Genomic DNA, 15,352 nt, shown 5'->3' on the forward strand with positions numbered 1-15,352 from the left:
ACTGAAGAGGAACAAACTGTGTCAGCTATCAAACTCACAATAAATCAAGCTGCAATAAAATCTGAACAGTGGCTCCTGGACTTCTATTTCAGAACAAGAGAGAGCTATCTGCTGGTATCTAACGGCTCCTCCAAGCATTGGCAAATGTCTAGTAATTTGCACTCACTGCTCAGTAAAGTAAAACATTTTAACTATAAAAGGACAGTAACTTAGACGGACCTTCATAGGTTCATAGGTAGGTACTATCAGCTAAGTAAGCCTAGCCAACAAAGTTCTCTGGCTTACACCACCCAAGAAAGTTATTTTCCTGTGCTCCTGTCAAGAAGAGCCACAGAAGTGATCCCGGGGTGTATTTCCTATTTCCCATCAACTCATCAAGATTTTTCTTGAAGAGTGCTAATGAAGAACTTTGCTTGACATAGATGGGTAGCTTGTTCCGGAGTATGGGAAGTCTCTGGGACAGGAATCTATCCCTTCAGCATGTCCTGTTTATTGTGGTGACAAAGGTTTAAGTCCCTAAAGTGTGTAGCTAGGAGGGATTGGGATTTCTTTAGGTGTAGCACGTCCAACAGTTCTGGGTTTGACATAGCTTTATATGTTAGGCAGAGATCAACTTGGAGTAAGTGATATGCTATGGAGTAAAGCTGGAGTTTTTTTGAGACGGTTAGTGTAGGGCATCTGTTTGAGGCTAGTGATCCTCTTTGTAAGGTACTTCTGTGGCCTTTCCAGCTGCTGCAGATGTCTTGTGAGGTACATTCCAAAATCGGCATTGTACTCTATAATGGGTCTAATGAGTGTCGAGTAGAGAAGAACAATGACCACTTTTTTCCTGGATGAGAACTCTTTTGTGATGAGGTGTGACATGTAGAAGGATCTCCTGACTTCTGTGGTGATGTGATTATCAAAGGAGAGACTATTGTCCACCTGGCTCCTAAGGTCTCATCACACATTTGGCATTAAGTAGACTGCCACCTATGTGGTAGCTCATGGATACAGAGTTTTTACCAAAGGGTATGACAATGCACATTTTGGTATTGAGCTTGAGGGCATGGCTCTGACAACAGGCATCTGTCTCAGTGAGGCCCTTCTGTAGGATGTCCACAGCATTTGCGGACTCAACTATGGCTCCTAGTTTGCAGTCATCTGTGAACTTCATTAGCCAAAGGCCTTCTGTGTTAGCCTGTACTTCAGAGAAGTAGATACCAAACAGAAGAGGTCCAGGACTGAACCCTGTGGTACTCCACTTGTCACTGGTTTGAAGTCAGATTTGGAGTCTGCAACTTTTACAGTGTGGGTTCTGTCAGTGACGTAGGGATTTATACCAAGTTTAGTGAGTTTAGCTATAATTCCAGAATGGGGGGATGGTGTCAAGAGCCTTGGCAGGGTCAAGATAGGTTGTGTGAACCACCTTACCCTTGCCTACGGGTTTGGTAACTACGGCAAAGAAGTCGATCAGGTTCAGGAGGCATGATCTGCCTTTTACAAACCCGAACTGGGTGGGTTCCAGAGTTTGGAGGTTACCAATGTCTTTGTTTATGAGTTCCATGATGATACGTTCCATGGCCTTACACAGCAGGTTAGTCAGGCTAACAGGGCAATAGTTCCCGGGATCAGTGGTGGCTCCTCCTTTGTGGAGTGGGATAACTGTTGCTGTGCATCATTCATTGGGCACAAAGCCTGATGTGAGGCCATGACTGAACATGATACTTAGGTGGGGAGACAGTTTGTTCTGAAATCCATGTAAAACGCAGCCTGGGATGTTGTCCGGTCCCATGGATGCTGTGTTTTTGCCTTTAGAGAGTGCAGCTTTTACCTGGGTCTATATCACAACATCGAACTAATAAAAGTTTGATCGTTGTAATATTGTACCCTAAAGTCCAAAACCCAACAAAACAGAAAACACAAAACAGCAATTTTTTTTCCAAGGAAAAAAAATGTTCCGTGACAAAAGAAAAAAAAATGTAACCCTATACTAAAGTGGAGGGCTTTGCCCCCCACACTCCTGACACACCCCCTGCTTAAATATACCAACTCCCCCACACACCCCCTACACACACATACATACATATATATATATATACCTATATACCAACTCCGAGATCACACCACAGTGAAGGAAGTAGCAAAGCCTGAAAACGGCCCACCATTTTTTTTACCTGGGAAAAAAGTCGATGTCTCGTGGCTTTGCTATTTTCAACTTTCGGACTTTAGGGTTCGATATTACAACGTTAGAACTTGTTTTAGTTCAATATTGTAATACAGACCCCCTTTACACATGTGGTTGTGATTACAGGAACTCTGCATTATTCCTGTATAGATATGGGCCCTTTAGGGGTGAGAGGGGGGTAAAAGTTAGCACTGAAGCTATCTGCCAGGATTTTGGCAATATCAGTTGGTTCTGTAATTTTCATGCCGTTGTGCTGTAACTCACAGCAGATCTGGGTGTTGCCATTGAGATTCTTGACATAGCTATAGAATGCTTTGTGGCTGTCCCTAGAATCAGTGGCGATTTTATTTTCGTAGTTATCTTTGGAGGATCTTATAAGGATCTCAGCTTCTTAGTGAGGCTGACCAGGGAGCTCCTCCACTCATGGGATTATACTCTCTTTTGCAGCAGTTTCTTCCTTCTACTGTACAGTTTGTTTATGGCAGGGGACCACTAGATTGGCTTCCTTTTTTTGGAGGATAGCGTCTTGGTTCTGTTTGGGATAGCATGATCAATGCACTTGTGTAAGTGCTTATAGAGTGCATTTGTGTAGGATTCAGCAGTTGCAACAGTATTGTCCATCTGCATGGGTGTCATGAAGTTCACCACTTCTGTCTTAAGAAGCATGAAGTTGGCTATGGAGAAATTTTTTACCGTGGTTTCCTTAATGGGGGGTGGGAGCAGGATGTGGATATCTAGGGTGATTAGCTTATGGTAGGATCGGACCAACAAGGAGTTGACTTCAGGTGTGGAACACCAGTCACTCATGTTGGTAATGACTAGGTCTAGGGTATTGTTGCCCTGGTGGAGGTGTGGATAAATTGATCCAGGGCATTGGAATATATGAATTCCAGAAAGTGTTGAGCGAAAGAGTTGGTACAGGAGTAGTTTTCCCAGTTAATGGTGGGGTAGTTGAAATCGCCCATTATTAGTGTGTTTAGTTGAACCCTAATATTTTCCCAGTATATCAAGAAAAGATGAGTGGGAATCCTGAGGCATGATGGGGGATCTGTAGCAAGCTACAATTTGGATTGCAGTTTTGCCCCAAGTTAGTTGCACTTGGATAACCTCGGATGCATTATGCTGAGCAACTAGCCTGGAGGTTTGGCTATCCTTAAAGAATATGGACACACCTCCGCCTTTGGTATTCCAGTCCAGGTTAGATGGACGAAAAGTGTGGTAGGGGTTATAGCCTCGTAATGCAGGGGTGCTCTCTGGGAGCCTTGAACCAGGTCTCAGTCACTGCACAGATATCAATGTTCTTCATTTTAAGGAGTGGCTTGAGGAAGTGCATTTTGAGATTTAGACTTCTAGCACTGAGTAGCATTACCCTCAGTTTTTGCTTGCCAGTTCCTGTTACGGTGGTGAATTTATCATTTGAACCTTGCCTAAAAAGGCACTATAGGGGCGGCAAGAGCCTTAGCCAGTATCCAGAATCCCAGGGGTGACAGGTGCAGGCCATCTCTGGCAAAGCATCATGATCTGTCGATCATGTCGTCCCAGGCAGACAGATACTGGATCCCCTTAGAATGACACCAGAAACTTAGCCAATTGCTGAAGTCAATCATTTTGTCATTGTACTGCGGTATCATTCTGGGCGATGGCAGGATGCTACTCAGGGCTAGGGCCATACCTGCCTGGGCTACAAGATTGGAGAGCTCTTCCATATCTCTTTTCATGTAGTCCAGGGAGGTACATCTCAGGTCATTCACACCAACATGGACAATGACAGAGTCATATTTGTACTTGTTGTGGAGTGACCTGAGTGCATGGGTTATTTGGCGGATCCTGGCACCGGACAGGCAGCTGACAGTAACCTTCTCCTTGTTTAGCCTGATGAGTGGGACATCAGTGTGCCTGACTATAGCGTCACATATGACTAGTGTGTTGGGTACGTTGTTTTGCATTATGAGCTGTGATTGAGCGACACACTGAGTCTGTGGGCTATGTCTCATTTGGGTTGTGTTGGGGGGTGGAGGTTGCTTGCGTTTCTACTTTAGATGTCTCTGTTGCTTGAGGAGATTATTATTGAGAGCCTCCGTGAATGTTTTTGTGTTTCTATGTGTGGAAGTCTTCAAAAGACAAGAAATGCTGTGTACCAGTATTCAGTTTGTTTGTTTCTTTCGGCTTTTCCCGGTTAGGGGTCGCCACAGCGGAACTCCGGTCTGCTAATGATTGGCAGTTGATTTTTACATACTGGCTTGCCAGGCCTGACGCACAACCTTCAACATACACCCATTCACTCACGTCTCCACGCAGAAGACGCTCTAGCTGAGAATTGAACCGGACAGCGTTTTACTGTGAGGCGACAACGCTACCGCAGCACCACCTCCGCATTACACTTAATGCTTAACTCATTTCTATATGAATTACTTTAAAAGTGTATTTTTAAAGCTGTTACCTTATCCATGGGAACACCCCCCACACACAAAAGAAACATTTATCGGTACCTCTGTTTTGCAGCTTAGGCTGTTAACATGTTCAATCTATCATGTTTTGCCTTGCAGAGCAAGTTTACTAACATCTGCTATACATAACTCTCAAACTCTAAATGCAAGAAATCTGAACACAACTAAGAGCTGTGGGGGGAACAAAGGCCCTAAACCAGTGAGTGTAAAATGTTAAATATTGCTCTTATAATCTCAGTATATGGAATAATATGATTTGCACCATCATGCATTTTTGAAGGACATGAAGTCTGAAACTCAAACTTGTGTCTATTTAGTGACTTCAATCCTTAATGATTTGCAAGTAAACCACAAGTGTTCTTGGAACAGACTAAAAATAGGAGTCAAAAATCTGGCCATTCTGTGAAAAATGTGGACAGTTGGGAGATTGTACTGCCACAGCATACATCATTTGGTTCTACAGCTGAAACCCTTTACTTACTTGCAGATCCATTTAGGGCAAACAAGGTCACCAAGTAAACTGATTACACACTGCATGCTAGAGAGACACAAAACTATGTATAAATATCTAAGCTATTACTGGTCATGTAACTCTGTACAGGTTTTTATATATACTTCTGGATACTTTGGGGGTTGGCATAATGGTTAAGGCGTTTACCTCACAGACATAGGTACAGAGTTTGATTCTCACCTGTGAAGGAAATTAGCTAGGTTTCAAATGACCCCCAAGGGCAGTTAGCCTAGTACTTAAAGACACAAGGTACAGGGCTTGATTTTCACCTGTGAAGGAAATTAGCTAGGCTTAAAATGGCCCTCAAGGGTAAGTAGCCTAGTACTTACTATGGACCTATATAAAGCAAAAAACAGGTCTTCCATTACTGATACAGCTATAACAACAAAAGAAAGATTTTTACAAAGTCACCTCTGACACTGTTTCTATTGCTTCTGCTGTTCTTTCCACTGCAGGAGCCATTTCCTTCTTATCACCGTTAGCAGGTTGGACATCATCGTGTAGGAAGAGTGTCTCAAGTGCAACCAGTGCAGCTTGTGCCTTCGCTGTTTTCTTATTTGGCCCTTCACCAGTGAACATCTGCCCATCGATTTCAACCTGTTAAATACCAAAGTAATATTTGGTAAACTTCAAAAATCACATGTTATTTATTTATATGACCTATGTTTAGGGGAGAACCAAGGTGGTATGCATACCACCTAGATATACTCTGGGCAGGACCCCATGGACTTTTCTCTTTCTCTTCTGTCAGGGAGGTTACTTGGTTTCAATTCATTTGCACATAAAAGCAAAACACTTAATCTTTTCAGAGGTTGCTGGACACTCCACCAGTCTTTGGTGACCTCAAAGTGTTGGAAATTAAACAGTGCAATTTATTCTGAACTCTCTTTTCCATCTCTTATAATTCTGTAAAGAGGCTTCTATGTAGACAAATGCATTTTGCCAGCTTAATTATAATCCTTACTCTAATTCTTACTGGTAGAAACTTTATTAATTATAACTATACATTTCTCACCTTTCAATCTATGTAGGAATTTTCAATTTGTCTACAACATGTCATATTTAAAATATAGTGTGTGTGTGTGTGTGTGTGTGTGTGTGTGTGTGTGTGTGTGTGTGTGTGTGTGTGTGTGTGTGTTATCTATACTCCTTTATATAAATACGTAGACATACAGACATATTACATGTAGAAGGAAAGAAAAATGATATAGAAAATTATCTCTCACCATATAAACAAATGAGCATACATACATATACATGATATATATATATATATATATATATATATATATATATATATACATATATACACATATACATATAGAGTGTGTGTGTGTACACACACACACACACACACACACACACACACACACACACACACACATGGTTCCCCTTTGTTTGTTGAGCATACATTTGCTTAACAAATGCAAAGGGTGGTAGAAACTGTTGAAAAAATTCATACAGTCAAACAATGGTATGTTTCACTGAGACAAGTAAGTTGGTTTTGAAGGGTTGAGAGTGTACATGTATTTGTCAGATTTATGGTAGGGGTTAGGTAAGGGTGAGAGTGTACATGTATTTGTCAGATTTAGGGTAGGTGTTAGGTAATGGGATAGATGTCATGTGTTTGACTGTGAGTATGTCTATTTTAAGAAGGGGTTAGATGTTGTTTTGGTAGTGTGTGCTGATGCATGTGTGTGTGTCCAAGTATGTCTTATGTATTGGTAGCCTTATAGGAAGCTCTTTTAAGATAAAGTGTAAAGTTAGTATTGGGGACAGGGTTAGAGTTAGCACCTATTATTAAGGTGGTGTAGAGGGCAGTCAAGAAATAAAATGATACGATGAAAAGGACCAACCCGAATGTAATCTGTAAAGGATCTATTGCTACCAAGACAGGAAGGTCTCCTGCTAGACAAGGTGATCAGGCAAACAGTCAAGAATGCTGTGCTGAAGTCCCCCATCCCCGACCCCACCCAAAGATGAAGCTCCTACGCCTCCCTAATGCTGGCATAAAGCACATGTTGAAGGGTAGCAGAACCCTGTCAACTTAACTGGTGTTGGCAGAAATATCAAGAGACTCTCTGAAAGGATATCAAAGAAATGGAAAATGTCACATGCAAGACAGACTTTTTTCTTTAAGACGTGTTGGCGACAAACTTCAGGAATCATAAGAAGCAACTGGAAGGGGCCTCAGCAGAGATGGCCTATGGATCCTCAATTCAAAGGGTGCATGACAAAATGTAAATATGTAAAAATAAAAATCAGAAAACAAGTGGTAAACATACATAAATTACCTGAATGATAAAATGCTTATTATGACAGGCACCAGATTCAGACAGTACTTCATATTTTAGACATTTTCTCCAGTCATTCAACTCCAACACAGGATTCTTCCCATTTTTTGTGAAAATTGGACCAAGTAGTTTTTCAGCCTTAAAAAAAAATCATGCAAATCTTGAGAAGCCACATTTAAGTTCAGTATTATGTGCCACATTTTAAGGTTACCATAATAGTGCTACAAGACTTGTACATTAATTATACTTCTCTTCACACTGAGATTCCCAGTCACATCCTGAGAGTAGGAAGTAACCTTGTACCTCACGTAGGGGCTGATCTACTATTCTCTAATTATGGTGGGGACATTAGCTGTGCTCTAACCACAATGACATACAAAAGAGCTGAGAGAAGGTTTCACACTACAATTTAGAAGAGCTCTCTTGACATTATCAGTGAAAGCTCTGAAAAGCAGACCCTTTTTGTCTAAAGACTGTTATTTGCTACAAACTCACCTGCTAAATGAAATCACCTGAAGGGGCCAAGGGTTTCTACAGCAGACGTAACCTGCTGGAAAAGAACAATGGTTTGCAGAAAGTACTCTGCTAGATCTGCTGCCCTCATGGCTGGCTACAGGATGTAGTAGATAGATCGCAGTGAGAAAGCATGAACTGCATTGGTTGTTAAAGTTAAAATTAAATCAACCTACCTGTCCAGCTCCTGGATGTAGAAGAGTGAAAATCTCATTATGATTCCCATCACCTGAGACTAACTACATGCTCAAGTGCTGGAACAGCTGGGAGAAGAAGCAGTCAACAAACAATATAACCTCCTGTCACAGCGGAAGGGAGTGAAGTGGCCCATTCCACTGCAATGTCAATACCTACTGCAGAAGTGGCTGGAATGCAGTGTATATTCTAGATGCAAGCATGTGGCTCTACCAAGACATAGCTGTGAGGTAGCCATCACAGGGCAAGTGACAGGGAACATACACACCCACAGAGGAAGAGTAGCAGGTTCTCACATACACAAGTATGCAAGCCATATGTTGAATAGGATCATAGGACAATGCCAGGCTAATAGCTCTAAAGGGCCATGTTTCCCAGAATTATTAGAGAGGTATTGGTACCATACATTTTGTGGAGATATATAAACAGACTTGAGTGGTCAACCATTTACAAGCTTACACTCTCTTTAACAGAGATATAGGTACCAGACCTGGAGTATATTTATGATTCCCCATCCAGTGATACAGGTTTTGCCTCACATCGATAGGAAGCCTGTTCTTAAGAAGGGATAGCCTCCGAGACACATACATGTCCCCTCCAGCATTTCTTATTTATGTTGCAGGTAAAGTTTACGTCCCTGAATTGGGTGTTTCTGATGCTATTTGTTTGTGAATATGCAACAGGTCCATTAAGGCTAGATCAGAGGATACTTTATAGGTCAGGCATATTTGCCTCTCAGCAACCTATAGGACACCAAGTATAATGGTAAGGCTTTCAGGAAGTCCATAAAGAACTTGTTTTCTAAACAATGTATTCTTTTTTGTGAGGAGCTTATGTGGACATTCCAACTGTTCCATGTGCCTGGTCACGTACACACTAAATGGGACATTGTACTCAATGAATGGTCTCCTAAGAACAGTTTACATTAATACAATAACTCTGTTGAAACTAGGTGCAATACCCTTGCTTATAAGCTGTGAAACACAGAATGATATTCCTGCTACTATGGATGCATAATTGTCAAAGGCCAAGTCGCTGTCTACATACATTCCCAAACCTGTGACTACTAGGTCTACTGTTAATCAACTCTTAATGGTGTATTATTAATGAAATTTGCAGGGGTGGCTGTTTACCGAAACTGTTTTAGACCATGACTTGGGCACTGGTAATTAGTCAGTCTCAGGCCTTCTTGGATGACATTTGTGTCTTCGGGGATACAAAGACTGTACCTAATTTGTAGTTGTCTGGAAACTTGGAGAATCAGAGGCCTCTGATATCAGTGAAGGAGATGCCAAACAGGAGCAGCCCCAGCACTGAGCCCTGAGGCACTCCACTAATGACCAGCATTTTTGTGGAAATAGACTAAGTAGACTTCCCTATCCTGACTTCTTGGGTCCTTTCAGTGAACTAGTTGGCTATCTGGCAGGAGACGTAGGGTTAATACCTATAATTTGGCGAGTTTATTTGCAATACCTGAGTGGGGTATTGTGTCGAATACCTTGGCCAAGTTAAGATAGGCAGTGTGCAGTATCTTGCCCTCATCCATTGCTTTGGTGACCTTCTTGAAGAAGTCATGAACTGCCCTTGATGGAGCCAAACTGAGTTGTATTTAGCGTATGTTGGTTTCCTATACTGTCATTTAAAATATCCAGGATTATTTTTTCCATGGCTTTGCATATTAGACTAGTCAGCTTTATGGGCTGATAGTTCCGTCTGAGGATGGCCTGCCCTTGTGCAGTGAGATTACTGTTGCAGTCCTCCATTTATTTGGCATGAAGCCTGTTTGGATGCTGTGGTTAAATAGTGATTCTAGTGAGTCCGACAATTCATGATTGCTGCTACAAAGGAGGCATCCAAAGACATTACTGGGGCCCAAGAATGCAGCATTCTTGGCCTTGGAAAGTGCATTGAGGGCATGTTCCCTAGAGATAGTGGAGTCATTGTTGTGGATATTTCCTGAGGGTTGTTAGGGGGAGAGGGGAGTAAAATTGGAGCTAGATTTGTTGGCCAGTATATTTGCTATATCTTTTGGGTCAGTATGGGTGGCTCCATTTACAATTCAGTATATTTTTATGCATTGCCCTTTAGATGCAGACACAGCTGAAGAAAGTCTTGTGATTGTCATTAGTCTGGTTAGACTAGTTTTCACCTTAAATTTGGCTTTGGTAGAGTTGATAAGCCCCACAATTTGCTTGATTTGCTTGATGAGGAAGTTTGTACCCTGCTGGGTATTACACCTCATATAATTTTCTTCCTTTTGCTGTACAACCTAATGATGTTTGGATTCCACCAGGGTGGTTTGCTTTTTGAGTTAGTCCTGCACTTGTTTCAGACAGGTACAGCTGTCTCCATGCAGCTGTTAGTATGATTATGTACGGTTTCCATGAACAATTCCGCATAGACAGCAGTGTTCTCAGGGGAAAAATGTAGAAAATCAACATGCAATAAGATCTCTGCAGTAGTTTCTTGACATCTACTTTAGAACAAAAGACAGCTGTCTTATGCTGCATGTAGGGTCTTCCAAGTCTTTGGGATCTTTCAGTACTTTCTACTCTCATCATGGTAGAGTGAGACACTCAGGAAAGACAGAAATCTCTAACCAAAAAAGATGATAAACTGGACAGAACATCAAAGGCTATGGACTGCTGAGCATTTAAGTTTAGCATTACACTAAGTGCTTAATGGAATGTTAATCACTTTTAAAAATTGTAGCATTTTTAACTTACTATTTTACCTGATGAAGTACCCCTTTCAAAAAAAGGAGGCATATTTATCAGTACCACTTATGCTTTGAAAATATATTCCATTACAATTTTTTTATTGCAGCTCTAGCTCCCCAACACTGGTACATTAAACACCCTCAATGTTGTGGGAGTGGATTCCCTACAGCTTCATGGAGACCAATGAATAGTAATCAGTATTGACATTTACACATACTATGTACTTCATATTACAGCCAAACATCTAAATGCAAATATACATAGTTTGTTAGTTGTAAACTGAAAAAAAAGACTTATTAATACACAATGTGGGTAATGTAATAAAAAAAAACAGGTCTACAGTGATAAAGCTGTAAAAATGGAAGGTAAAAAAAGACTACCTCTGAAATGGTTTCACCTCCTCTGTTCTTTACATCTACCATGGATTCTTTTTCCCTGTACCTTACCTTTGACATGGTCTCTGTTTCTGTGCAGCTCACCTCTGGAGTACATTCCGTTTCTCTGTCCACCATGGCAAGCATTTCCTTTTCTGTCTCATCAGATATTGCCTTGCCATTAATTTCAACCTGCAAAAAAATCAAAGTAGTCTTTAGTAAAGTTCAAATACCGAACAGCAATAAATTGTCATTACAAAATGTATACACATCACAGTAAACATTTAGAGTTCATGGATAGCCCTACACTGGTCCTTTTACATTAAGACAAGCAGCACAGAGGTAGGCTGTCTCCACACCCATTCTAGATACTAAGGAGACAGTCTGGGGAGAGTCATATGCTATTTAGCTGTGTGCCCTCTCCGAGAACTGACTGTAGTACAGCATTTATGCAGCCAAGTGATTCATGATATGGCTCGGCTGCATAACTTTGCAAGGCTGCACATGGCTGCTTGATGTAATGAACACAGCCAAAAGACTGCTCATCCTTCACAGAAGAGTTAAGTGCAGGGTAGTTTAGTGGTAAAGTAATGACAGGGGATGGGTACATGAATGTATGTCAGGGGCTGCATGTGCGAGTGTGTGTGTCTGCCTAGGAGATAGTAGTAGGGGTGTAGTGAGGGTAAGGTAGGTAGATGTGTGTGTGTGTGTGTGTGTGTGTGTGTGTGTGTGTGTGCATGAATGCCACCACGTAGGTAGCACTCAGATATGTGTGTACAGTGACTGTTCAGTTGGGGTGGCTATCACTCTTCCACCCACACACCCATAGGTTAAATAGCCAAGACTGCAGCACTGGTTTGGGAAAGAAGTAGCTACCAGGGATATCTTCATAGCCATGGGGGGACACTAGACATCAGGTACATTTTAGATGCTGGTCACATGGGAAACATTAGACATCAGGAATATCTTAACAGATATTGGTCAGGGGAGCACTTAACACCAGGGATATCTTAACTTCTTGTGCCATAACAGCATTTAAACATAAAGGAATGGAGGGAAACACTACACACCAGGGAGAACTCTTTTTCTTATGCCTTAGTGGCACAAGTAAAAATACAAAATAAAATAAATAACATGTGTAGTTGGGATTCAATACACAGCTGGGAAGCTATCACATAGGGTGCGTTAAAGGCTCTAAAAGGGGAGCTGAGCTCTGCACCCTTACCACAACAAACCTCTGAACTAACCTAATGCTCTAACAAGTCAAAGCAGCATGGGATTTTAACATATATGGTTTGTAATGATGTGGTTAAGCTGAGGGATAGTAGGGGTAAGCCCTACTATTCAGATCATGAGTATGTATATAAGAGGAAGTCCTGTGACATTGGCAATACACAGCGTATAGCCATACCGTATGTTAAGAATCTGGAGATAATTCAAAAGGCAATAACAAACAATTGGAATATTTTAACTGTGGACAAGGAAGTTTGTAAGATTGTAGGGAATTGTCCACAATATGTTTTTAATAACTCTAAGAGTCTAAAACAGCAGCTGTGTTTTCCTAATTTATCTACCATGAATGTGCTCCCAGGCAGACCCTACAATACTATCACCTATAGTGACATCTAAAAAATCGATCGTATTATTGTACGTCCAGCAGATAAAGGTGGACTAATAGTTGTTCTGGACAGAGACTTTTATATTGACTCTATGAACAATATGCTCTCCACTGATGCTTATACTGAAGTAACTATGTTAGATGTGGAAAAAGCATGTTCTATGATATGTGACATGTTACTTGAATGTAAGTCTTTAGGCCTTTTGACATCAGATCTGTATGATTATTTTAAGGTTGAACATCCTGTAATACCTTCCATAAATGGACTACCCAAGGTCCATAAGAATGCAAGTAATCCTCCTTTTAGGCCTATTGTTGCAGGGGAAGGATGGATTACGCAACCCTTGTCCATTTACCTGGACAATAGGCTGAGGAACACACTTAATAGGTTTCAGCATGTCTTAAGGGACACTGGACATTTTTTAACTGACCTTTATAAGTTTGTCCAAGATTTTGGTAATGTGGAGACTCTTCTTATGGTAACTCTAGATGTAGTTTCCTTATTTACTTGCATACCTAACATTGATGGTATTGCCATGGTTAAAGATTTGTTGTGTGAAACTCTGTCGATCACTGATGTTGATTTTTTGACTCTACTCCTTGAGACAGTACTTGACAACAATTTTTTCATCTTTTCAGACAGATTATATCGGCAATGTACTGGTGTGGCGATGGGCACCAGTTGTGCATACGTATGCCAATCTCGTATTGGCATCCTGGGAGAGAGAGGTCTTATTAGTTCATCCGCAGGTCGTCTTCTATAGACGCTTTGTGGACGACCTCTTTCTCCTATGGCAGGGAACAGGTGCCGAATTGAGTTCCTTCCTTGAACATGTTAATGGGTTGAATTGTTTCCTCAAATTTACGATGGATTATTCAACAAATCCATCGATTTTTTAGATGTCACTATAACCTGTGAAGGTAGTTTTTACAATACCAATGTTTTTAGGAAGAAATGCCATAGAACATCATTTCTGCAAGCGGATAGCATGCATCATCCCAGAACTTTCGCTAATGTAGTTAAAGGACAAGGTCTGAGGATTTCTAGACTTTGTTCCAATGATGTTTCTTTTCATCAGGAACTAAGTAAATTGAGTAGTGATGTATGCAGGAGGGGTTATGATCATACAGTAGTTGAGAAGGTTTGTAATGATGTGGTTAAGCTGAGGGATAGTAGGGGTAAGCCCTACTATTCAGATCATGAGTATGTATATAAGAGGAAGTCCTGTGACATTGGCAATACACAGCGTATAGCCATACCGTATGTTAAGAATCTGGAGATCATTCAAAAGGCAATAACAAACAATTGGAATATTTTAACTGTGGACAAGGAAGTTTGTAAGATTGTAGGGAATTGTCCACAATATGTTTTTAATAACTCTAAGAGTCTAAAACAGCAGCTGTGTTTTCCTAATTTGAATGTGCTGAATAATTCAGTAATTGATCTAGGAACCAGAAGGTGTGGTTCTTGCCCTCAATGTTCTTATGTGGACCTGTCTAGATTCTTCAGGAATTCCAACGATGGTAAACTCTGGCAGATTAGGTGCCGGGCAGACTGTAATACTAGGAATCTTGTGTATGTAGCTACCTGCCAGAGATGTTTTATGTTTTATGTGGGTAAGACCAATCGTTCTCTGAGAGAACGATTCGACCACTTGTATTGTTTCAACAGACAGGATAGTTGTAGTGCAATTTCCAGACATATGCTGCAGTTTAATCAACATACTTTTATGTTTCAAGTGTTACATATCCAGAGAGAGAATCTAAGGGGGGGGGACCTAGTTAATCAAACTGAATTATCAGAGACTGAGTGGATTCTACGTCTTGCTGCTCACAGGGGGAGAGGTCTTAATGACTCCGTCCCTTTGAGACCATACTTGAAGAATAGATCCATTAAATGATAGATTCTATTTGATGTTTAGTGCTTGATATATGTATAGTATCGATTTAAGTATATATTTTAATTATTTTAAAGGGTCAATATATCTATTCAGGCTAGTATTGGCATGATGTTATATACAGGATTCAATATAAATATCATTTAGAATATGACAGTTAGGTATAGTGTGCCTCCTACAGTTTGAATAGTTAAACGGCAGACTGGCAATAGATTTATGTAGTATATTATGATAGTATTGTAGGGTCTGCCTGGGAGCGTTTTATCATTCTATAATGGTTTTAATGTGGGTACCATTTGGGATTGATTATGCGATATGATGCGCTACTGAGAGTCTCTAAATGGTAGGCTAATATTGGAATTCTTCTAGTATGAAATGATAGTACTACAAGGGCTATTTGGGAATGTTTTATTTTTATCTCGTTTTACAATGTGTTTTTAAGTGAATATCCACGTATATATGTTGTGTGTTTTGATAGGAATTTTATTTTGCTATTTTTGACAATGCTTAGTTTGATATGTTTATTGTGCTCGTAAATGATTTACGGAAGATCTTTGCTGCTTCATTTGAGTGTATGGCTCTTTAATTTACAAGGAAATGATGTCATTAGATCAG

General features: G+C 40.7%; 1 protein-coding gene across 6 annotated transcripts in view; it reads right to left on the minus strand.

Annotated features, from left to right (window-relative positions):
• LOC122811791 overlaps positions 1 to 15,352 on the minus strand; it is a 188,738-nt gene that overhangs the window by 41,667 nt on the left and 131,719 nt on the right. For 4 of the 6 annotated variants that reach the window (XM_044083896.1, XM_044083868.1, XM_044083860.1 and 1 more), the window contains 3 exons: positions 11,228 to 11,413; positions 7,420 to 7,557; positions 5,537 to 5,722 (listed from right to left, as the gene is read on the minus strand). In XM_044083896.1, coding sequence (XP_043939831.1) covers positions 5,537 to 5,722; positions 7,420 to 7,557; positions 11,228 to 11,413 — 510 coding nt within the window. The remainder of the gene's footprint in view (positions 1 to 5,536; positions 5,723 to 7,419; positions 7,558 to 11,227; positions 11,414 to 15,352) is intronic. The other 2 variants (XM_044083887.1, XM_044083877.1) reach the window with 2 other exon arrangements.

Source organism: Protopterus annectens, chromosome 1.part1 (assembly GCF_019279795.1).
Source record: "Protopterus annectens isolate FY-2018-M chromosome 1.part1, PAN1.0, whole genome shotgun sequence".
Taxonomy (NCBI): Eukaryota; Metazoa; Chordata; order Ceratodontiformes; family Protopteridae; genus Protopterus; species Protopterus annectens.